Genomic DNA, 26,017 nt, shown 5'->3' on the forward strand with positions numbered 1-26,017 from the left:
CATTTATGATGTGCATCCTCTATATTTGTTGTTACATATATTTCCTCATCAATTCTCCACGCTAATCTCCCATCTGTAGTTCTCATTTTCTGTATTGTATTTTCGACTTTTCAGAGAGGGAAGCTTTATGTCTTTCTGCTGTAAAGTGCTACAGCAACAGGCAGTGCTATTAAATAGCATTAGAGTTGGAGATCTGTGTTTTTTTGCGGATGCAAAGTACGGGCATGTGATAAAACAGCAATTGGAAAAAGGACGCAAAAGATGTGGAATTTTCACTGACAAACTGAGGCCTCGGTTTCTTTGAGTTCTGGTTTTAAATAAACCTCTTCCCAAAGGTTCAAAGTTAAGGAGTGGATCAAGTCTTATTAAGTCTTATCAAGTCTTATTATCGAGTCTGATCTGGCTTAGAGCTCTACTCACATGGTTATATGGCCGTTTGCTCGGGAGCGGGGTTAGTTCGTGTAGGGCATCTGCTGGCCTTTGTATGGAGGTGACACTGTGCTCAACAGCCATACGTACGGGTGGGTAAACCCAGCCGGCAATGCTGAAACTTCCTGCCTATCGGATACTTGGCGCAAAGTCCTTGACTCCCTGGACCCTTCCATTTCAGTTTGAAACTTCTCCATGTGCTGCCTTGACCTGAGCGTCCAGAGCTGCCCCAGATTTCAGCTGCACGCTGTCATTTCTGCTCCACAGCAAAACTCAGAAAACAGGTATTGCTCAGCGCCGGACTGCCACGGCGCTTAGCATGATCCCGGCGTGCACCGAGGACTCAGGTTGCCCCTTCGGTGCAGTGCCAGCTGCTGCTTTCACCAAGTGGCTGTGGTATGCGGTACGGCTCACCGTCTCCTTCCCCGCCGTAAGGACTCACTTGGGGTGCGGAAGAAGCAACTTCATATTGCTCCTCACCCAGAGGGATTCGAACCCGTGTGTCCTGAAGTGCCAGCCAGGCAGATTAGGTTTCTTACAACTTGTGGTCTAAAAGTTGTGCTTATTTATTTATTTATTTATTTTTAAACAGTTCCTGGCATCTTTATAGTTCATTATATTAAGTAGCTTCAATGGGAATTGGATCTATCACAAAGTTTGGAACCACTGAAATTCATTTCGATGAGCATCTGTGTTTTTCGTTGCAACGTTTGCATCTGTTTTTCTGGTTTCTCTTATGATTTATTAGTGGCTGAAGAATTACAGACCTTGATTGTCCTGAGGTTGTCTCCTCCTCCTTTTCTCTGTCTGAGTGGTTATGTGTAATTGAGACATGGTTTGGGAGAGAGCGGGAACTGCTGTAAGGCTACATAATGGTTATGATTTGATTTTGCCACTTAGTGAAACACCTCCAGGTTGTGCTAGTTGGGAATCATTGGTGCAGGAAGGGCCTTAGATAAGGCTATTAGCTAAATGGTTGCCTGTGGGACCTAAAATACTGATAAAGCAGCCAGCGCTCTTACTGCTTGTGACAGAAAATATTTTCTTCTGTACATGGCAGTGCGTGGTGCATCGTTTTCATATTTAGCACCCCTCCTCCCCAAATACTCAGTACTGATGACAGCTGGAGCAGTTAACCAGGTTAGGTGGACTGGTGATTTGATCTGGCAAATGCTTTTGACTAAAATAAATACAGAAAAGTATGTTGGCTGCAAAATGCAAAAAGTGCAAGCTTTTTAGTCCAGCGTTGGTTGATGTCTTGTTCTTAAAAGCAGTGGATGAAGACTGCTGGACAATTAAAATTGTTACCCTTTAAAATGCTGACAATGGAACAACGTGAAAAAGACTTTTTTAAGAGAAAGCCTGCTTTTTCTGTGATCTAAGCTCATTAGGCATTTCTGGATAAACTTGCTGATGCAGACATTTAACAAGTAGCATAGTGCACCTATGCTGAATCACAGCTTTTTGAACATGAAAACGCTGAGGAGACTGAAGAAGCATGCAATTTATATGGCTTCTGGAAAAATATCTGTATATGTCCAATTTAAACTTGGCAAGCTTTCTAATCCTCAGGCAAAAACTATTTGACCCCAAATCAATCTGGAGTGGAAATTTAAAAATATATACAGAACCCTAGGCCATGACAGTAAGAAACTGGACTGGCTTTATGTACTTGTTGTTACAAGAAGGGTACATATTTAGTGCCTAAAACTGTATATAATTATTTTAGTATAAAAAGTATATCTATGATATCATCAGGTTTCTTGGCATAATTAATCAATCCACATATGGAAACATACAAACGTTGGAGCCAAAAGGGGAAAAGAAAGCAAATTGTCTACAACAAAAGGGAGGCTCACTGGAGCACAGCCATTTGGACAGATGAGGCAGTAGCTTCAATCTCTTTGCTGGGCATTACCTCCTACATGGAAGACAGCACAAAAAATACTGGTGAGACGAGGCTTTAATTGAGAGGGCATAGATGTGACTTGACTCCGGGAAAGCCAAGTATGAGTCTGGAACCAGAGGTATGAAAGGATTTTAGGCATCTTCTAGAGACTTAGTACTAGCCTTGTGTATTTGTAGACAACCAGTGACTATGGCCCTAAGGTACTGTTACCATCAAAGGAATTAGGTTAACCCATTAGATAGTGCTTAGGTTGGACTGTTGGTCCAAGCAGCCCATGTTAACTGTTTTGTCTCTTCAGTTCAGAATAGGGATTTCTTAGAGTCAACATGCTGAGCAGAGAGCTGACAGGAGTTGTTGAATACCAGGCTGTACCCTAAATTTCCCTTTGTTTTGGGGCCAAGTACCTTATTCTGTGCTGTTCAGAGTTTGTTGCTTTGACCTGCTTTTGGAGTTCAGTGTCTAAGTCTTGTCTTTCAAAACCCAAGCAGCAGTCACTCGTGCATAATACTAGTGCCTCTTCTTTTATCATACAGCTTAATAGTTTGAGAGCATGGGAGAAAATCGGCTTACTGTTCAGTGTGTCAAAAGTCATTGATGCAAAGAGTAACGATCTCATCTTTCTCAAGAAAGTTCCTGATCTTCCCTAGGTTAGCAAAGAGTGTCTAAATAGTCCATGCAAAATGCAGCAGCGCTGACAAGGTGGATGAAGCGTTCCTCTTCCAACCCTGAACAGGCTTGGCAATGAGGGCCTTTTCTCGAGAGGCAGCTTCCTGTAGGTCATCCAGAATGCCATATATTGTGCACAGAAGGGTGATTTTCATGGTAACTCCTTCCTCAGCCATGTTTCAGTAGAGACATTTTGTGTCCAATCTAAATGCCCCAAAGAGGAAGTCCTTCACATCAGGTAGGGTTTTGTATAAGGGATGGATTGGGCAAGAGTTGGCTATCAAACTCCTGAGGAGCTGAAGCAAAGGTCGATGCCTGCAGACCTGAAGTGCCAAGGGTTTGAGGCACACCCAGGACTGAGTAACCATCTCCTGGTGGGGGCTGCCCTAGGTTTTAGTTCACTGTGGAATGAGGTGCAGTTAATCAAAACTTAATTTCCTAAGTCCTTTGATGGATATTTCTTAGTTTTCTTTGGTTCAGTTTCTCATTTTTACATGGAACTTAGCTCTGTCAACATAAAGTTACTAGAGTGGGGTGAAACCTTTGGGTTTCAGACCATCTTGCCTTCTCCCCCGAGGTTTCCCTCTTGGCTACTGAGGTAGGGGTGTTGCTGCCCGAGTTCTTGCTCGTTAAAGAGAGCAGGGCTGTCCCACACAATGAAATCATCTGTGGCTGCCTTTCTAGCACCGTGAGTTTCCGGGCAGGCATAATCCCTTTCCTGACATTTGAGTCTTACTAATTGGGTTAACAAGATGCTATCTGCACATCATATTTATGTAAATATTACCTGCTAGCAAAGATCTTAATGGCACCTGATATATCACACTCCCTTTTACATCTATCAAGAGGTACCACCATAGGAATCACTTGCAAAAGCAGGTTGTGTTCTCGGTCCCACAGGGCCCCTTATAAGCTGTAAGAAATGCTGGTGGTCAAGGCCAACCATTCAGCTGTCTTGAAAGTGTCCCACAGGTGACCGAAAATCACTTTGTCAAGATGACAAATGGCTTGTGCATACCCCATTCACCTTATAGCTTTGCTCTAATGTCAGCTCCATTTACTTGTCAGAAACAGGTATTTTTTTTACTTCCAGCAGTGCAAGTGGGGCAGGGGAAAGGAAGGAGCGAAGGGAACACAGGCTGTGAGAAATCTGCTTGTATTGCCTCTATTCAATGCATTATTATAGTTGAGATTCATAAGCTTTGGACATTCCAGAATCTGTTTGTTTGTACATGTGCAAAACAGAAAGATGGGAATTCGCTTTGCAGAAGTGAGAACTGTCCCTGCAGGGTTGAGATTATGCAAAAGCATGTTTTAAGCACTGGATTTTTCAAGCAGAAAGTGGTTGTGCAATATTAGTTTCTTATTTTGGACAGCAAAGTTCTTTCCAGAGCAAAATTTAAAAATAAATGCTTAATTAGCTGGGCTTATCCGGTACACAGGGCATTGTGCATATGTCTGCACTGAAGAGCTAAGCTCAAACCTCCTCGCTCCCGTGGGTGGTTTCATTGACTGCAGTGGTATTGTCGTGTGGCTAAGTGATCACTGCTGTGAATGAGGGCTGCTACATCTCACCCAAAAGCAGCAAGGGCCAGGCCACAAAATATGGTCAGAGTCAACTAACGCACTGCGAAAGTGACTTTGACAGCTTTGGCTTTCGGTTTCCTCGCAATGACTTCCATATCGCTTTTGCTAGTTCACAAGTCAAAATATGCTTTTTTTCCCCTAATAGCTGCAGCGTCAGCTGAGGTTTTCAAAGTCAAAATCTAAACCTAATTTGGCAATGTGGTTGATCACAACAAAGGGGAATTTATTCTCCCTCACTTACAGCAGTAAAGCTTTGTAGCCCTCAGAAGTTTAAGTGGATATGAAGTAGAAACACACAGAAATGAGATGTGTCAAATAAAGCATCATTTTGATATAATTTTTTCTGACTAAATTTTCCTGTGGCTGGAGCTTCCTCCTGGTGGCCCCAATTGCAAAACCGGGATTACTGGCTGCCTCTCTGAGATGCTAACAGCGCAGAGCAGTTGCAGAAAAAGAGGATTGAGATCCTGCAAGTTGAAGGCAGCTTAAAAGACCCTGAAAACGCTTGCCTCCTGCAAGAGTCCTAGCTGAAATGCTGGTGCTCCTCGTCCCTTCCTGCCCACAGGCTTCTCTAGACAGACAAGCCATCACTGCCTCTTCTTGCAGCAGACCTCAGTGAACAGCCTTCACTTTTTTTGCAATACCACTGTGTAGCACAGGCAAAATCACATATGAAAACAAAAGCCGGGTCAGTGCTCAGCCTACTTGCAAGTACATTAAAACAGCAGTGTCTGGAGGCCTCTTGACTGAATAATTTTCTAATAGAAAACAGACTCTAGTTACTTTCTTTTGGGCTACTATTTTTATTTGGTTGTTGTTCCTCAAGCATTTTGGTCCTATTTCAAAATCTGCTTCAATTAAATGAAGAGCGTTTTTTTATTTTTTGGGTTTTTTTGGATTTTTTTTGTGCTTTCCAGTTTTAAAGCAGTGCTATTCCTACAAAATTCTAGGAGTCCTCTGGCTTATGAAGTTGGGATTGACAGGGATTTTCCTGACAAAATAACATTAAAAAATAAATTGTAGAATAAAAAAAATGGAAGAAAATAAAAAGACGCCTCTCTACCCCCCACCAAGATCCCCTGTTGCTGCTTCTGGCATGCATCACATCTTTGAGGATACAGTATCATGAGAAAACTGTCACTTAGTGATGTATTGGGGTAATATATCATCAGAGCATCGTTTCTTTAGAGGATATGGGCAGTAAAAGACATGATTCTGGCCAGACAGAGCAGCAGGGGACCTTGCTTTTTTTCTTTCCTTTTCTTTAATCTAACCCTGTTTTTGTGTTGTACAGAAGTGAATTTCTTCATGGGATATGACTTGTTGCAGAGTAAGTTAGGAGGCCCATTGGGCTTTTTAAACTCTTTAGAAACTACATGGCCTCAAGGGCTGCTTTGTTCAAAGTTTTTAGTTCAGGCTCAAGCCCAAAAATGGAGCATTTGCCACTACCTAAATCTCCAGTGTAAAAGTTGAGTAAGCAGACTTCAGGCACAGAAAGCAATAGAGTTCTCTTAGATACAATGAGAGGTAACTCACTGTTTGGATAATGTATTTATAGATTTGTCCCATCAAAATGTGATGAGGTGGTTTTTATAAAAATACTGTTAATGCATCTCTTTTAAATAAATGCCAAAATAAGTTTTAACTTAGACCAGCAGAAAAGAAAGGACTATCAGTTGGTATTCAGTCTGTATTAGAAGATGTGGTGGTCTCATCCAAAAATTGGAAATTTTGGAACTGGTAGAGCCAGTTTTTGATGCGCTTTTAAAAGATTTCATGGTTTTGCATTTCTCTTATTGGCAGTAAGTCCACAGGGAAATAAGCTGAATACAGCCTATTGAACCAGGATGGCAATAGTTAAGAAACAAAAGTGGAGTATTGTAAGGAGGGTCTTTTGATGGGACTAAGTTAATGTTAATTTTTGAGGCAGGAAAGAACATGACATTATGGTTTGATCGAAAATTAGTTGAATTCAACTGATTTAATCAGCTATTTTAAACCTTCCGCACAGTCTGCTTTACCTTCTCTGAAACTGATTTGCTAATAATTCATCAGTGCAAACTTCACCATTTTTTTAGGCTAGAATTTCCTTAGAATATTTTCAAACCAGTTCTACTAAGGAAATGTAGGAGTTGCGGATACAGAGCAAACTCTTCTTCCTCAGGCCGTGGCGCTACATTGAGACCAGGTCAGCAGGGCAGCATGCACCAGAAGCTAATACACCTGGCGAAGCAACGACATTTCATATTCATTGGCTCAGGCTGTGTACAGGAGGCCTCTGGATCTAACTGAGGTAGTGGGAGATTTACTGCTGTCAGCTGCCTTTCCCTTTTCTGTTCTAGCAAATTACTATCTCCTGTCAGACTTGTATGCGTGGCTTCTCCCTGTCTGCTTCAGTCAGGTTAAACCAGGTTGGGCTGGACCAGATTTCAGATCACTTATTTTGCTCACCATGAGTGACCATCCCAAAAGATTGGCTGGCTGATCTGAGCGACTGGCAACGTCCAGCAAGAGGCAAATCGTAAGCTTAATAGGGTCTGACCTGTGAGCCATAACTCTTCCAGCAGCACAGGTACATGTTCAACTGAATGTTCATGCCCTGCAACTTCAAACTGAATGTTCATGCCCTGAACTTCAAACGGACAGGTATGGCCTGTCACAGCCATTTTCTTTGTCAGATTGGTTATTGTTGTCAGATTTAGCTGACTATTTGGTACGTAATATGAGTTCTTTTTTTTCACAAAAATCAGAAAACGCATTAATATTTTGGCTAAAAGATGAAGAGGAAAAAGCTGGAAATTTTAAATGCATGCATGTCATGAAATATAAAGGTGTGATCTCCTGCAAGGACCCTGATGCATGCCCTTTCCCTGAAACTCAACTCTTGGATTTATAGGTAATGTTTTGGACTACAGTACGAACTGCAGGGAACTTCTAAAGACCATGTCTTTTATTGTTAGGAGATTGTCATATGCTATTCTCTTGAAAGGTAGAGAGCTTTCCCTTTAACTTTATAGGGTCAAATTCTAATCCTAAATCACACTTACAGGCTGAGGTGGAGGCAGGGAGACTGCAAGCTAAGAGGTCTGGATCCTGTTCTGGCTTTCTCACTGACTTAATGTGCAGTTATGGTCATTTTGTCTGTCTGTGTCTACTTTGACGGTAAGCTCATTGGAGCAGGGGATCTACTCCTCGCATGTGCTTATTTGACATGTAATATAATGGGACCCTGATCCCAGCTGCTGTCGTAGCAGTTGCATTAATGCAAACAAATAGGAGAGGAAAGTGCTTTCTTTTTGCTATATAATAGGGAAGCAGGCTGCCGTCAGGGAAAATCAGGACTGAAGCTGGCCACAGAGGTCACTTTCCTCATGCTGGTGAACATCATTAAGCACACAGCAAAAAAAAAAAAAAAAAAAAGAAAGAAAAAAGAAAGGCTATAAGGAATTGTGAGTGATGTGTCCTGAGCGACTTGCACATACTAATGTGTTCTTCACAGTGGTGGCGAATCCCCATTTGCAGTGAAATTTGGTGTCATCTTTCAGCAAGCAAGACTTTTGTTTTAATCGTGTTTCCTAGGGAGTGGGGATAGCCTAGGCTGAAGGGAGTCGTCGATGTTGGCTGAGCACGGCTGCAGAGAGAGCTTTAGCCTCATCCCTGCTTGGTGTCAGCAATGGGCTGATGCTTTGAGCAGAGAGGGCAGATAAGCTAAAGAGATTACGAGGACGAGGGAGTGAATCATAAGCTACTGTGTGCTCTGCTCAAAAAAGGGAAAAGAGACTCTGTGGACTGAACTGGCATATTTTATTCATGACGAAATAGTGTCATTTGCACGTGTCTGATGCAACTCATGCTGAAATCATAGTCATGTTGTGCGATGGGCAAGGCCCTAATCCTGCAAGTATTTAAGCATCTGTTTGGCTTTACTCATGTGAGTTGTCCCACTAAAATTAAAGACACATTTAAAATTAATAGGACTTCTCTCTCTGTACGGTGAGGCATATGCCTCCGTGTTTGTGGGTTTGTGTGGGTGAACAAAGAGGACTTTATCATTTTGCAGAAAACAGCCGTTGTTCCATGTTTCTACCTTGAATATAAAACCCCATCATCATTTTTGTCATTGCACACACAGAATTTGTTTCTGCAAGGAGAGACCAGATAATTGGAGTGGAAACAAGGGAACTGAGACTTTTTTCTTGTCAGCAGTTCGAAGTGCCTGCACACACTTCTCCTTGGTGAGTGGTGTCTCCTCCCTGAGGCCAAATTGTACAGCTTTTACTCAGGCAGAGAAATATTCACTGGAGACAGCAGTCTCACAGTACTTGGTAGGGATTGCTCGCTTGCATCAGCTCCACTAATTAAAGTGAAGTTTGTAAATTGGACCTGAAGCACTAAGTTCCAAGCAAGAGTGCCAAAGGAGTAATGGTAGTATTTTCAGAAAGAGCCCCAGGATTTATCTAGACCATGAGTTATGCACGTGTCTGAGCCTGTCTTCAAGCTGGGGTTGGCCCAGTGTCTTGGTTGCCTGCACGTACGCAAGGTGCAGACACAGATTTAGCCTGCACTCCCAAGCTTTGCTGAGAGGGCAGAGCCTGGACGCCAGTGCTGGCCCGAAACCTCGCCCCTGAGGCCTGGCTGGACTCAGCACGGCTCGGTGAACACTTGAGTGGGTGCTTTGGCCACGTGCTATATCTGGGCAAAGAGCCAGCAGCACGGCTGGGAAGCATGCAGGTCATGGTGTTCAGCATGCTTTAACTGGTGCTTAAGCCAGCCGTATACCTTGTGGTGGAGAGGTTGCCTAAGTGACTTAAGTGCATTTGCCTCATTAATTTCAAATAACTCTTTTTTTTTCCTCCCAAGGTCATATGTGCACATCGGAAAGCTCCATCCCAAATTCCCCAGGGCTAACTTTCACTATTGTCTGAAAATTGTTACTGTTTTGAAGGCTAGTCCCACAGGGCTTCTCCTTGCAGAGACGTAAAGACACTCTGAACTACTCTGGGAGGAGTCCTGTCAGTCAGAGTTACTAATGAGCATAATAGTAGGACTGCAATGAATAATGGTCGAAAATGAGCGCTGTCAGGATTAGCCATTAATGGTAGTTCATATTCCTACCTAAGCTGCCCCTGTTGCTTTTACTCTTTCTCTCTCCACAGCCTTTTTTTGGTTAAATGAAAGTTTAGGCAACGTTTTTCCTATTCCCTATAAATATTTAATATCTTCGGGATACCAGAAATGCAGTGTGAGTCTCCTGAAAGCGTTTTCAATCCATAAAAAAGAAGAACAGAATTTCCCAGTGGAAATTTACCCCCTGAGAGCCCACATCTGCAACGTCTTCCCAGCCAGGTCTACCCCTGCAGCTGACAGCGAAACCCTGGACTCGGAGCACTGTTTACTGAGGCGCTTGCTGATGAAGCCCTTAAGAAACAGAGTGGACTCCTGATTTTTTTCCTCCTGCAAGCCAAATCCAGGTTGAAAAGAGCCATCCTCCTAGTGGCTGATATGTGAGACGGCAGGAGCCCAGTGAGGAGCCCTGTAGAAAGTTGGCTGCAGCTCCCAAGTTGTGGTTTGGCTCACGTCCTCTCTAAGATCTCTGCCAAATATTCAGATTTCTTTTCTATTTTTTTCTTTTTCTTTTCATGTTGGCATTTTATTTAACTGTACCACATGAGCTTAAGCCTGTTAGTCTTGATATATTTTGTCACTGGAATGGGCTATTTTGTGCAGAGTTCTTTGAAGGAAGGTAAAATACGAGGTGTATGTGGAAGATGAACAAATTGTGTTGAGAGAAGGTTGTAGTGAAGGTAACATGAAGCAGTAACACCAGTAATAGCTCTGGTTAATGTATCTCTCCTGTACGGGAATTTGGCATCATGCTATGTTAAAGATGAGACCTCTGGTTCCTACTGGCAAAGCATGGGAGAGAGGAGAAAAGTGGGCACCAAACAAAATGGTCTGATATTGCCCCAAAACGCATTAAAAAGCAGACTTCTCCAGCAGTCAGGCTCAGCGAGTACAGGAGAGGAGTCCAGGGTGATTCTCTAGCACTTACCTAAATTTTTCTTTCCAAGGGAGTCTGAGATTCCAGCATGAACCCTTTACCGAGCATTCGCTGGGGAGTTGCGTCAGATGTGGCAGCCTTGTTCTGGATCAGCTTGACCTCTTTTAAAAAATACGTGTTTTTCCAACACTAACAAAAAACTGAGCTGAGGTCTTGCGATGTTCTCTCGCTTTCTGCGTGTGTGCCGGAGCACTAAATTAAAAAAAAAAAAAAATCCCAGATGTGAATCTATAAACCATCTGTTTAAAATAACTATTGTGCAGGACTATAATTAAATGTTATTTATTATGAATCTTGGGATCCTATTATGGATTTTGACTGACTCCCAGGTTTCTGATTTAGCAAATGGTTTATGTATTTATGAGCCATGTGTCTCTTCCGCACTCCTCAGTGCCAGAGTGCACGTCCTTTAAACAAAAGGAAAAAATCCCCTACCCTCCCATAACTGTTGGCTTCTGAATGTTGCCGTCTAAGAAGTTTTCTCTTAAGAACAGCAAAAATCAAAGTATCTGAGAGCTTTCAACAGCTCCTGAGACACTGTTGACAACACAGATGGAGGTTTGGTAATACAGCTCTCCTGCATGCAGCTACTTAACAACTTTTTAAATGTATAGTTGGGACAAGTAATGAAATGTTATGATTACTGGGGGTAGGAGGGGACTTTTTGGAAGGAAGGATTTGTTGTTAAAGTCCGTTTACTCTCACACTCCGCTTTGCCTTGTGAAATGGGAGGGAAGGAGGCAACAAAACTGGAACAAGCAAACTGATAGTACATGTTAAGAGCAGTATTATGGACTATGGGGTGAAAAAAAAAACTCCTGGTGACAATTGCTCCTTGTTTTATCTTCGTACTTTTACACCCCATGGGCCTAGGAGATCTGCACTGGATAATGCCTGACTGCAATAGACTAAACAATGATTTACCAGTCCTGCTTTATCTGCTCCTGTCATATGATTGATCGCATAGTATTAACCCTTTCCTCCACATCTTCTGGCCTAATTTTCCACAAGACACAGAACTGAGATAAAAGAACAGGATTTTCAGAAAGAATTTAAGGATTAAATTCAGTCTTAGAGGAACCGAGAGAAACTGTACTTCCAGGGAGTTACACTCATCTGTGCTTACTACAACAGAGATTTTGGCATTACACTATACTGCAGGAATATGTCTTAATTGTGGCTCTAGTGTATGTTTGGTGAGCAAAAATACCCCCAGAAGAGCCATAGGGGCTGCATCTCTGAGCATCGCAGTACCTCACATCTAGACCCCTGGAAGAGCAGCTCAGGCCCCGCGTCTCACATGCATGGAGAGTTATGTGCATTAAGATTCACCTTCTGGGGCTCACCTATAAGACCAGCTAGAGATGAGGACAGTAGGACATCGGCTTTGTAAATCCCATCCCTTGTCAGGGCTTAGACGCTCTAGTCATGATATTAAAGAATTACCTTCATTTACCTGGGATGCACAGACCTGTTCCTGCAGCAAGAGGCTGCAGCTTCTCCTTCTGGTGCTGGAGCTCCTTCTGGGAGCTGCTGGTGCTCTTTTCAAAAAAAAAAAAAAAAAGGAAAAGAAAGTGGTGTAAATGTGTAAGTGTAGCATCTCCTCCCCTGCCTTTTAGCGCCACGCTGGTAGTGACTGGTACACTCACCTCTGAGACGGAGATCTTCGTTCGGTGCCCCCCATTTCCAGATGCAAATCCAAGATCCATCTCCCACTTTCCCCACAAGAGTCCTCTTGGTCAGGACTGGTGGCTTTTGGGACTGTGAGGAACAAGCCCCTCCTCTGCTGAAGCTGGGCCACCAAGCAGCAAGTAGTTCAAGGTCTGCTGGGATAAAGAAAGGAAATGTGAATCCATAGCCTGCTGCTTAAGATGCTCTCCAAGGGGGAGGACCCTTCAATTCCAGGCCACTGCACTGTGGTCTGCTAATGTACTTTACATGAAGCAGCTGCTTAATGTAAAAAAGCCCTTGGCGCTGGGATGTGAGCTCCAAAATCTTCCCTCCTAGGAGAACCTCCCAGCCACGAGGCTATAGACCATTCTCAGTTTTGATTTTTCTTTCTTTTCTGCTACTTCCATCCTCACCTGTAATGTCCTGAGACTGGGATTTGGCTACCAGGGTTGCTGGTGAAACATGAGGAAGAATAAGATCTGAATTTGGTTGGCTCCCTCTCCTCCTTTCTGGGTTGGTTCAGTAGTACCAAAATTGTCATTGGCAGAGAAGATGTCTGATTTAAGTGACCTGGGCCAAAAAGGAGACTTTTAGTCCAAAGCCAGATACCTCTTGTTTGAAATACATGTGTCAGAGTTATCCTTAGGGTTATTTTGTACCACTGACATGGAACAACCAGTTGGCCACGCTGATAAAGTCCTTCCCACAGAGCCAGCAGGTATCTGAGGGCGGAGAGAGGCAGCCTGTGCTTGGGAGAAAGTGGGAGAAGGTTACTAGGAAGTAGGGCTGTGTTAGACATTTGCCTCAGGAGTGCCCTGGGGGTCAGGGAACAAAAGGAAATACAGAACTGTGTTCTCTCCCTTCTCCTTGCCATCTGCAATAATGATTTCTTCCTTCGAAGAAGGGGTCTGAAGGGTAGCTGCCTACTGAGCCTGCAGTAACAGAACCTACATGGGTAGGTTGTAAATAAAAGGGCACTGTATGCCACAAATCCCTTGTGTCTTAGGTAAATCATGTTCTCCAAAGGAACATATTCTCCTGGATTTTGCCCTTCCTTCAAACCCATTTCACTGTGCAAAAGATTTTCCCACTGTTACAGTTAGTAGGGCCACTAGGCAATATTAAATCTTTTCTTGAGCAAACTGTCATTAAAAAGAATCAAACCTTAGCAGAATCCTTTAAAATACAGACTTGGATTTTTGGTAGACTTGGTAAACTTGATTTTGATGCCTTTTCACATGTCTGAGTAAGGCTGAAATGAGGCAAAGTCACGGGCACTATGTTCACATAAAGGAAATCAGAATTTCATCCTGAGCTCTAAAAAGTTGTTGAGCCAGTTTCACTGCTCTACTCCGACTTCTTTGTGCCAATCCAGAACTTCAGAACTGTCATAAATTCAGCTTAACTAGCCAGTTAAATTGCATTTATGATTGCTTTGCAATGCTGGAGTGATGAAAAGCAGCCAGCGTATACCAGTAACTAGCAGTGACCTGTCTTTTTACAGTAGTCATTTGTGTCGCTGCAGCTGCAGTTCAGCTGAGAACTTCAGGGCCTGATTCTCATTTACTGATTTCACACTGACTTGGCTAGAGTTATTCCTCGTTTATGCTGATAAGATTGAAGTGCTTTTATAGCTCCCATCAGATCAGGCAGTGACTCTGAAGAAAATAAATCTCTGATTTTAGACAAAGAGGCCGGGGTGTAATAAAAGCCTTCACAGGCACCTTGAGTAAGGCCACAGGGAGCAAAAGAAAAAGACTGGAAAGCACGGTTTCTTTTCCTTTAGTTTTCTGATTTACATTTTTCTAGCCCTTTGATTTTTTTTGGTCTCTAATTAAGTCATAAGATTGGATGAGGTGGGTGCTTGCATCTAGTAAATGGCCACCTGTGTCACTTAATGAACTGAGCTACTAATTATAGGTGGAGCTCGCTTCAGAGGGCTACTTTGAGTAAGGAATTTCGAGTACCAAAATTTTACTTTAAAAACAAAAAATTTTTTTTCTACTCTTGTACAAAGGTAGGGTTAAACAGAATGGTTGACATGAGAGGGAAAAGTCAGGCTCTAAATGAAATGTTTCTTCCGTCCATTGTCACACTCTTGCACTGATATTCCTTAATATGATCAGTGTGGTCTTCAGCCTTGATCATTACTGGCTTTCTGCCATATAAAATGATACTATAACGTGCAATGATTCTACCTGCTTGTATTTTGTAGATTCTGAGCGTTTGGGGGACAAAGAGATGAATTGTAGTTATCTCTTCTGGGAGACCTCTGCGTAGTTAGGTAATATCACTAGCCAAAAATGATTTTCAGCACTGCAAGAGGGTTTTGTTTTCTTTGAGGTTATCACCTCTTCCTCAGCTATCTGCTCTTTTGTCACTATGAGAAGTGATTCCTAAACTGTGAGGTTCATGGGGTAACACCTCAAGACCCTGAGGATGTTTTAACAAGTGCATCATGTAGCTAGCTATCTATTTAAGTAAAGTGGATTTCTTTAATGGAGCACATTCTTTGTATGGTTATATGCAGCGGTTATGAATTACTGTCTAAGTGAAGTTTAAATACCATTTACTTGGGCTCCTGGGTAATCTAGAGACTGTCTTCTACTGCAGTCCTTCAAGGGGAGAAGATTGTTTTTGAATCACAAAGACCTCTTCTCAAGCAAGAGAGCAGCTTGCTGGTCTCACATTCTGTTTACTGAGTTGCAACAAACTGAGATTTGCATTTGGTTTACTTACAATAGCTTTTGTCTATTCTTTTTTTCCAGAATAAGGAAGTGACATGCAAAAGAGAGAAGTGCCCAGTGCTTTCCAAGGACTGTGCTCTCGTCATTAAGCAGAGAGGAGCTTGCTGTGAGCGCTGCAAAGGTGCACTTCCCTTCCTGTAGTTTCTCTCTATTTTAAATGTTATCAGGTCTCTCTAGCAAGTTTATGTTGCCAGGAGAAAGGGCAAAGTTAGAATCTTCGCAACTGTGACTTGGCTGTTACCAGAGGATTCAAAAAGATAGTAATCACAATTAAAATTCATGTGTTTCCAAAGCTGATGGAGATGCATAAATTGACATATTCATCCTGTAATTATTAGTTTTTGAGCAACCATAATTCTTTAGAAATATGTATTTATTCTACCTCATTGATACGTTCTCAGACTTTTGAGTGACATCTCCTGTTCTAACTTTATCTATTATAAATATTTTAGGCCAAAATCAATCTGCTAGTAGTGACTGGTCATTAAGAATTCCTTCAGATTCTTGAGTGTTTGGGCAACATAGAAATAATACTTTCTCTTAATAGAGGGCTATCATGACTATTTTTTCTTCTCCTCATGTTAAAAACAAACAAACAAATGCATATCTATTGTACTAAATCTTTCCTAATTCAAACAATAATATAGTAGATATTTTCCTTAAAACTAAAATGGGCAACAATCCGAACAGTATACATTCATTTATTGACCAATATGGTATCTTCTAAATTCTTTAGAATGAGCTAATTATCAAGTATCAAATAATTAATAAATGAATTGTATAAACATGCTTTTATGTAATTACCATGCTTATCCACATGAGAAATGTGCAAATAGATTAAGTTGAAAACAAATCTTTTTTTATACTGATACAGTAATTAATAAGCTATAAAACACTGTAATTTTGCTGAGAGACTGCTGACACAGTCACTGAAGTGGAGAATGTCAAATTCAGACAACTTTATTTTTCTTTATTTTTTTCTGTTGTTTAATTACCTAGTGGAGATGATAGATAGAATGTCTTTGGGAGGGAGATAGGGTAGGATAAACTGCTGGGAAATGCAAGCACTTATTGCTCTCTCAGAAGAAATACAAGTGCGAGAAAACAGATTACTCTGAAATTCAGATGGAAGAGACATGATGGGTGAGCATTTTTCCTGTATGGTTACAGAGATGTGTTATCTGGTCTACTCATGCTTTGCTCTATGGTGAATCTTCAAAATAGGCTTGGCCAGCCCAAAAGTTTTGTCTAGAAGTCTGACACTGGAAAAAAAAAAGGACGAGAGTATTACCTAAACAGTAAGAATCTGTAGTTACAGCTTTCACATAAATCAAACATGATTTATTGCATTTGTCAATTCATATTTAGCATCTGCTTTATAGCAAAAGATTCCTAAACATCAGTGTGATTAGGTTGGAGGCTGAATCTCTGTTTCAATAAGGCACGTACTGGTCAGTTGTGTGAAAATTTTAATTGCATACAAAATGATTCTACGTGAAAAGAAAATACATGCTTTAAAGTTGAGGATACAGAAATTAGTCTTTAAGGGCTATTATCATTAGCTTGATAGTTTTAATTCAGAGTCCTTGTAAGGATTTCTGGTAATCCTGAACTGTGGTGAGTACCTTCCGAAAATTATTAATAGGCTTGAATCTGGGATATGCAGACCAGTAAGCCTGACATCTCTAACAGGAAAAATAATAGAAACTATTAAAGAATAGAATTAGGGAGCACATGGATAATTGTGATATATGGGGGAAGAGTGATGTCTTACAAATGTACTAGAGTCATTTAAAATGTCAATAAGTATATCAACAGGGAGATCTAGCTGATGTTATATTCTTGGATTTTTAATAGGCATCCAACAAGATCCCATGCCAAAAACTCCCAAAGAAACTAAGCAGCTCTGAATTTATACAGAAACTCTTCTCATCCATGAGTAACTAACAGAAGGTAGCAATGAACGGTTATGTCTGTAATGGAAAAGGGTTACCAGTGGATTCTTGCAAGCATCTCAGCCTGTCAACTTACTCAAAAATGATCTAGAAAAGGAATGAAGAGTGAGACAAAGCTTGCTGGTAATGACTTCTTTAGAGTAGTAAAGTAAGAGGACTGACTGTGAAGAGTTGCAGAAGGTTTTCATGACATTGAATAGCTGCTGATAAAATGGTGAAGGAAATTAATGTAGATGTGCATGTAAAGTGATACACAAAGGACAAAACAGTCCTTACCTTTCAAATATAATATTAGGCTCTGAGTTGAGGGTTACCAGTTCACAACTCATTCCCAGTGTAATAACAATTCTGTGACAGTATAAGCTCAATGCTTAGTGGCTCTCAAGACTGAAAACCAAATGTTGGAATTGTTAGGAAAGGAGCAGAGTACAAAATGAAACCCTTCAACACTGCTGTCCCTCTGTATGCATCTCTGGTGTGCCCACCTCAGAAATACTGTGCAGAGTTCTGATTTCTCCCTCTCTGGAAGCTAACGTAGATCTATGGAGCAGAGAAGAGCAATAGGAATGATAGAAGAAATGGAATAGCTTCCCTACAGGAAATACCTGTGACTCATCAGCTTAGGAAAGATGCAAAGGATAGACTAGACATTTATAAAATGCTAAATTACCTGGACAAGATGAAAAGAAATGATTGTTCAATGTCTCCTTCAGAATAAGAACTAGGCCACGTGATTCAAAAATAGCAGGTGGCAGGTTCAACATAAGTAGAAGACGTACCTCTTACAACATATACTTATACCATGGAACTCCTTTCCACATTGTAAAAATTTATAGTCTCAAGAAGTGATACAATGTAATGGACTGAAAAAACATTGATAACTATCAAATACTAAGACCCCGTCTCTAGTGCAGGTAGTTCCTGAGCTGCCAAGCACTGAAAGCTGGGAGAGTATCTTGTGGCATTACTGCTACGTGCTTGCCTAGGTGTCTGCTATTGGCTACTATCAGAGGTAAGACGTCGGGCTAGAAAAACGTTTGGCCTGACCCAAGATGGCTGTTCGTATGTACTTAAGATGCAAGAACAGCTTTAAATTTTAACATTTCCAGGTTCTTGAGAGCTTAATTTTGCCAAGTAAATGTTACATTTCTGAATAAAACTTTCTGCTATTTCTGAAAGGTAAAGCTAAATACATGCCTGTGTAACTGCAACAGCCCCTACACCACACACTGTCACCAGGCTGTTCTGGAGCCATGGGAAGAGGGTGACGGGGCCACCTTCACCTCAAGGGGAAGCTGCTTTTTTTTCCAATGCTGTTGGAGCTTCTGTTCTGTGCAAAAGAAGTCTGTATGCAGTTATAGGGCAACAGTCTCACTGGGATTGCAGAGATGTGGTAAGGTAGCTCACACGACTGTAGTGCTGTGATGGATGGAAACAGGCTCCTTAGGAAGGACAGGGCGGAAAGGCAAGGAGTTGGAGTCACCCTTTATATGAAAGAGCAACTGGAGCATGGAGCTCTGCCTGGGGGGCAGGTGAGGGGCAGCTGAGAGCTTGTTGGTCAGGATTAGCGGGCAGCCCAACGTAGGTGACGTTGTAGTGGGTGTCTGCTACAGATCACCTGGTCAGGAAGAAGAAGTAGATGAGGCCATCTTCAGACACGTGGAAGTTTCATGTTTGCAGGTCCTGTCCTCATGGGGGACTTAAACACCCTAATATCTGCTGGAGAGACGACATAGCAGGGCACAAGCTATCTGGGAGGCTTCTAGAATGTGTTGGTGACAACTTCCTAACACTGGTGTTCACGGAGCCAGTGAGGAGAGGCTGGACCTCATACTTACAAACAAGGAAGAAATGGTCGGGGATGTGAAAGTCGGGGGCAGCCTTGCCTGCAGCAACCATGAAATGATAGAGTTCAGGATCCTCAGGATCCTCAGAGTTCAGGAGGGAGCAGGGCAAAAAGCAGGATCACAACCATGGACTTCAATAGAGCAGATTTTGGCCTGTTCAGGGACCTGCTTAGAAGAAACCCATGGGATGTAGCCCTGGAGCGAAAAGGGGTCCAAGAGAGCTGGTTAGTATTTAAGAATCACCTCCTCCAAGCTCAAGAATGGCCCATCCCAAGAAGCAGGAAATCAAGCAGAGGTGGCAGGAGGCCTACGTGGAGGAACAAGGAGCTCCTGACATGTCTGAGCATTCAGACATGCAAAAGAAGTGTACGAGAGGTGGAAGCAGGGACAGACAACCCGGGATAAATATAGAGACACTATCTAAGCATGCAGGAATGGGGTTAGGAGAGCTAAAACCCCATTAACCAACCTGACAGCCTTCTGTGATGACACAGCTGGCTTGGTGGATGAGGGGGAGAACAGTGGATGTTATCTTCCTTGACTTCATTAAGGTTTTTAACGCTATCTCCCATAACATCCTCATAGACAAGCTGATGAAGTACGGGCGAGAGATGTGGACAGTGAGGTGGATGGAAAACTGGGTGAACAGCTAGGCTCAGATGGCTGTGATCAGAGGCATGAAGTCCAGCTGGAGGCCAGCCACAAGTGGTGTCCCCCAGGGGTTGATACTGGGGCCAGTGCCATTTAACATCTTCAGTAATGACCTGGATGTTGGGACCAAATGCACTCTCAGCAAGTTTGGAGATGATACAAAACTGGTAGGAGTAGCTGATACAGCAGATGGTTCAGAGGGACCTTGACAAGCTGGAGAAATGGGCAGGGAGGAACTTCATGAAGTTCAATAAAAGAAAAATGCAAAGGCCTTCACCTGGGGAGGAATATCCCCATGCACAAGTACAGGCTGGGGCGCCAATCAGCTCAAGAGCAGGTTTGCAGAGAAGGACTTGGGGGTCCTGATGGACAAGTTGAACATTGTGCGCTTGTGATAAAGAAGGCCAGCAGTATCCGGGGCTGCATTAGGAAGACGGTTGCCAGCAGGACGAGGGCTGAGTTCCCCTCTACTCAGCACTGGTGAGGCCACATCGGAAGTGCTGGATCCAATGCTGGGCTCCCCAGTACAAGAAAGACATGGACCTGCTGGAGCAAGGCCAGTGAAGGGCCACAAAGAGGCTTAAGGGACTGGAGCCTCTCTCATAGGAGGAGAGACTGAGAGAGTTGGGACTGTTCAGCCTGCAGAAGAGAAGGTTCAGGGGGGATCCTATTAATGTGTATAAATATCTGATGGGAGGGTGTAAAGAAGATGGAGCCAGACTCTTCCTAGTGGTGTCCATTGACAGGACAAGAGGCACTGGGCACAAACTGAAACACAGGCAATTTGTCTGGATGCAATAAAACACTTCTTCACTGAGAGGGTGGCTGAGCAGCAGACCAGGTTGCCCAGACACGTTGTGGAGTCTCCATCCTTGGAGGTATTCAAAAGCCATATGTATAGGGTCCTGGACAACATGCTCTAGGTGAGCCTGCAGAGTGTTGGACCAGATGATCTCCAGGAGTCCCTTCTGACCTCAACCATTCTGTGATTCCGTCAAAATCCAAAATGGGTGTCCTGTGGAAAGTATTTGGGGAATTTAGGGTGGGAGGTGCCAATGCCAGCCAGATATAGCCAGCTGTATACCAGTTCAGCTGCCTTTGCTGTCCCAGCAGCTCTCTGGCACTTTCAGTGCAGAGTTCAGCTACAGCCAGGACTTGGCCCTGCAACGTTTGTTCTCAGTTACTATTTTGTCAAGCTGCCAGAATGCCCACAGGGAACACAAGCAGGAAAAGGGAAACAGTGATTTTTACTGGTTATATTTCATCTAAACCTGAACAAAATGTTATGAGGAAAAGACACTAGAATCTGATGGATTTTTTCTTGGCTTAATTCCCAAACCTTGGAAAAGCTTAATCAGGCCGTAAGGGCTATTGCAATAATCTCTCTGTGATATTGTCAGGTCTTCCTACCTTGTGAAGAAATGAATGAATGGCTGCTGTCATTTGAGTACAATATCAGGAGGATAACATCAACACCAAAGGGTGTGTTTCCAGAATTGGCTTCCATAGGAGCGAGACCACCACTCTGAGTCACTCATGACATTGCTGCCAGGATATGCTATTCTATTATGAGCAAGGCATGATGACCAGGCATGATGAGATGTGCAGGTCCAATATAGCGTAAAGCATTTTGAAACTAAGAAATACTGTATGCCTGCAACAGCACATCCAGCTGAGCTCTCTTGTTCAGAGCTTTGCATACAGGAGAATTTGGATTGTTGGCAGAAAGTTTTCCTGCAAATGGTTTCATGCTGAGCATATGCCCATTGCTCCTGTTTGGGTATTTCTATGCTACCTAGATGACTTTAAGCACTTCTTTTTTTCCCTTTTCTTAATAACTTAGAAAGTAAAGAACAACTTTTGCAATCAGAAAGAAAAAAATAGAATGATATTCACTGTGATGGAAACGTCTTGTTATCCCTAACATATGAAGAGATTTTGCTCTACTTAATATTTTAACTCCCCCCACCTCAGGCTAGTAATGGGTTTTAACACTATTCCTGACTTTTAGCCCACAGGACCTTGGAGAGCAAAGTTGGTAGGGCAAGGCACTCTTTTTTGTTCTATATTTGTGCAGAGAAATGTGGGCCCACAATTATGGCTCCCTGCTGCAAGGAGAATGCAAACAACTAAGCATACTATGAAGACCTTCCGTGAGACTGTTTTCCGACAAATACTTTCTGTAGTTTATAAAATGTGTTATATACCTTTAACATAACATTCATTCTGAAAGAATTAAAAAATTAAGCCCTCTTATTACTTTAGCATAGGAAAAACATGCCACTTTTCATCTCTCGTTTTATTTAATATGGTTAGTGAAAACATATGAGATCACTGAGATTATAGAAATAGATTTGGCAGCATTTTCTTAGTTGGATGGAGACATGTCACTTGGATATAGAGTTCTCAACACCTCTAATAATAAGTTATTTCTCTCTGAAGAACTGGCATTACTGGCTCAGAGATGGATAAAGTGTGCATTTCTAAAATTGTGCACCATATTCACTCTTTTGTCCTAAGAACGTGAATCTCCCATGGATATGCAGAGACAAAATAGGTGGGTCTTTGTTGCAACAGGTATAATTTGTTGTTCTTAAGTTTCTTTTACTTCTCACATGCATTTTTTGCTTTTTTTGTGCTTGTTAACTTTTGAGAGTTACTTTTTTTTTTTTTTTTAGTTGATGAACTTAGAAGTTTATAAGCTATGCTCCATTGACAATCATTGTGAAGAAAATTCTGGAGTTTTCCAGAGAACAGAATCACAGCCCAGGCAGCAGCAGGGCTAGTCCCCTGCATATTGAATAGCCAAAGCAATCAGAGTTAATTGTGCATTTCTTGGGAAGCATATCAAATATTATGCTTGAGGACTGCAGCCAATTTCAACTATTAGGGCTGGCTTGCACAGGAAGCTAGAGTGGGGTTACGAGTTTATCAGTGTGTTGGCTAGTCTACTTGCACCCTGCAGGAGCCATAGATTTGGCACTCTCATCGCTGCTGGACACCCCTCGTGTAAGACAGGCGATACGAATTTGGTGCCCGCTGTAAGAGTGACCAGGTGGCAGCTTTGTGTGCGGCACTGATGGGGGCGCTATAATTTGCAGCCCATCCTTGCATGCTCAAGGGCAAGCTCTCCAAGACAAGGATGAAACCTAATGTGTGTGGATGGAGGGGTATGGGATGGGAAAGTAATTGTATATTTTTCTGCTAAAATCTGTTTCACCTTCATCTGAATAGTATAGTCCTGGTCTCTGTCAGAGACAGGTTGTGGGAAGAGATGGTTCAGGAATGAAATCAAGTCTAACTTTTTGTTTGACTTTTTCTCACTGCCTCTCAGCAATGTGCTCCAGCTCTGAACGAGGAGACCTTCTCCTTGAGGCTGGGGATATGTGTTCATCTTGGCATTCACTTGAGTATTTCAAATTAAGGTAGTGATTTTGAAGGAGTGATATGCAGCCACTAAGACAGTGTCATCGCTTTATGGTATCAGCTTTGGTCGCTACTGTTTATGCCTAAGGGTGAAATGTCTCTCCCTCATCACCCCTTCCTCTGAGTTAACTGTACAAACGAAGGTCTTACCACATGCATTTCATATACCTTCAATATCTGGTAAATACTGTCTGCAGCTGGTATAGTCAGTTGTGCCTTAAATTTTAGATTCCCGTGTTACCTTGATTATTATGATTCTCCATCTGTGTGAGAAACTTTTATGAACTGTCATGTCATGTCATGTTATCCTAAATACTTGTGCAGTCAAACATCAGTTACCCAGACTTTTGCGATCACATAAAAGTTCTTCCCACTCTTACATTAGAAAAGGACATGGGACATTTGTGGTAATATGCAGATATTCTGAGAGCTTGTGTGTGGACATTGTGTCCAGTGCAGCAAAGTAAAAGGAAATTAAAGACCAAGGTGGAGGCTTTGCCAAATAACTTTCATATGTAACATTTGTCTGGAGCCACACAATAAACAATTTTAGTATACATATGACTGGAATAAGAATTTCTTTTACTGTTTAACTCTGAAGCTGTAAAATGCACTGATATTATTGTGAATGATTTTACTGGTGGGAGGAAATGGGGTATAATGGCAAGTGACTGTGTCCCCAAGAAACATCATTCACAACATCCCCTCACAGCCATGAGAGGTCACAGCTCTCCAGTTGCTCAGCTTGGCAAGCACACAGGGTATCAGATCAGGAATTAATAGCGACTCTAGCTACATATATTTTTGCATTGCAAGGTTCTTATGAATCTGGTAGGATGACTTATATATAAAAATATTTTATATATAAAAATTATATATACAAAATATTATATATATGTGTGTGTATATACATATGTATGTGTGTATATATATATATGTGAATTTATATATGTATATATCAAGTGGAGCACAAGCTATTTGGGAAGGTGAAATTCAGTTTCGGGGTTGCACAGGGCAATGTGAACCACTGGGAGGGGGTAACGTCTTGAGCTCTGCTGCTGTTTGCTCAATGAACATGAGCTGAATACCTCATACATCATATGCCAGCGAATTCTGCAGTCCAGGCGTAGCCCACTCCCAAGGCCATTGTACTTTAATGTGTTGTTCACCCGTTACACGGCCCCTGCACCTCACATCCCTTGGGTGGTAGAATTGCAGTGGCTCAGCTGCAAATAGGTTTGATTGCACTTAGCTACAGATTTTCAGGGATTTTCACCCTTCTAGAGCTGACCTTAATTAGCATGGGGGATTCTGTATGTATTTTGATGCTTCTCTGTTGACAAATGAAGACCAGGGTTACCTGATATGAAACTTACACAAAAGTAGAATGGCATCTATGGAATTGTAGTTTAGCACTAATTGTCAATGACTCCACCTTTGCTAAGACATGTGGAAATATATGTAATAATAGGTGTATGAGCGATTTACAGTTCTCTTATTTTGGCCAACAGATTTAATATCAGGGAAATACTGCAGAATGTGCAAGTTGTTGGGTTTGTTTGGTTTGTTTGGTTTTTGTTTGGTTTTTGTTTTTTTTTTTTTTGGCTAGAACTGTTATGTAGTGTTAACATGCCTGGATTCCTCCCTGAGGATTAATTTATCAAATACTACATAAAACATGTCTTACGACTGTTTTCTTTTTCCCGATGTTTATTTTCCATGCCAATAGAGAGGTTCCTTTTTAAATAGAAAGTGGAGGGAAAGGAAGGGAAAGACAAATAGGAGAAGAAAGATGCTGAAGAAATGAGGGATGGGGAGCCAGTCTGTTGTGAGCCAAGCTATTACTTTCTCTTGGGAGAATACGGAAATGGCTTGTCTATAAAATTCTCATTAGCCTAAAATAAGCAAAAATGTCTTCTGGAATCTTATTAGGCAATGTCAAGTTGAGTAATAATGGCTTGTTTTGAATGAACTCCTCAGGACACTGGTTGAGCTTTAGCACTATTAAACTGTCTTTTCCAGTCAATTTCCCTCTTTTCATGATATTGCTCTGTGCTGGGGTGTCTGGGGAAAAAAAGGTTCATTTAAAAACGTTACTGGATTTGGAATGACAAATGACTTCCTGATTGTCAGCTTGCCCACATGCCAATAACTAAATCTGATATAATTTGCCTCTTTTGTTATTTCAGTCCAAGTCTGTGTGAGGATGCTTATTTTGGAATTAGATTGCTCTCTTTCAAATTAAATCAGCTAAAAGTTGGTTTATGCTGTTTGAAACTAGGGTGCTGAAATAAGGCATGCACAGCATTGAATTAAAATAGCTAAATTAGTAAATTAGAAGTGATATAACAATATTATTTTCATCTATTGTGCAGGGATGACTTAAGTCTAGAGGATCATTTTGCCTTTATGAGGTGGCTAGAAGGTAACAAGCAGTTTCCACTGTATATACAATAACTGACCAACTTCAAAGTATTCGGTGGTTTGGTTTGATTCAGATAAGTGACTTTAAGCTTGCATGTTTATCCAGGACTTATCTGAACTATTTGGGTTGAGGTAGATTATAGGAACAAAACCTACAACTAACTGAAAGTTAATATTTTACATTAATAAATCACCAGCTGTTCTTAAAGACAGAGACAGGAAGGATTAAAAAATTAGGACACACTCCTTGGCTGATATGAATCAAGCTAGTTCTATTAAAACTAATATAGACCAGTGATATTTAACCTCTTTCCGTATGTGCAAGCCTGAAGATTTTCATGATCCTGAAGATTTTTGGGGTCAAATTTGCTTACCAATGTTAGGCTGACTCCTTTCTGTTACCTTTCATGAACTCCTTAGAACACTATTTGGGGGTTTCCCTCTTGATAACCACCCCTGTAGCCCTTCCCTTTATACTTTAAGTATGTATTCAGGCAGAAATAAGTGCTTGGCATTTATGTACTTAAGTGATTGTGCTAAGCTCTGATCTTTCTTGATTTATTATTTTCCCCTGCTGCCCCTTTCAAATGGTGGATGGAGACAGTAAGTTGATGTAGTAATATTTCCAAAAGGAATTAAAATGT

General features: G+C 41.8%; 1 protein-coding gene across 10 annotated transcripts in view; it reads left to right on the forward strand.

Moving 5' to 3' along the window:
* The window catches only part of BMPER (BMP binding endothelial regulator), a 158,400-nt gene that overhangs the window by 13,478 nt on the left and 118,905 nt on the right, over positions 1 to 26,017 (forward strand). For 8 of the 10 annotated variants that reach the window (XM_009679687.2, XM_009679688.2, XM_009679689.2 and 5 more), the window contains one exon: positions 15,092 to 15,191. In XM_009679687.2, the coding sequence (XP_009677982.2) occupies positions 15,092 to 15,191 (100 nt within the window). Of the gene's footprint in view, positions 1 to 14,538; positions 14,608 to 15,091; positions 15,192 to 26,017 lie in introns of all 10 variants that reach the window. The other 2 variants (XM_068935872.1, XM_068935870.1) reach the window with 1 other exon arrangement.

The sequence above is a fragment of the Struthio camelus genome, chromosome 2, assembly GCF_040807025.1.
Source record: "Struthio camelus isolate bStrCam1 chromosome 2, bStrCam1.hap1, whole genome shotgun sequence".
NCBI lineage: Eukaryota > Metazoa > Chordata > Aves > Struthioniformes > Struthionidae > Struthio > Struthio camelus.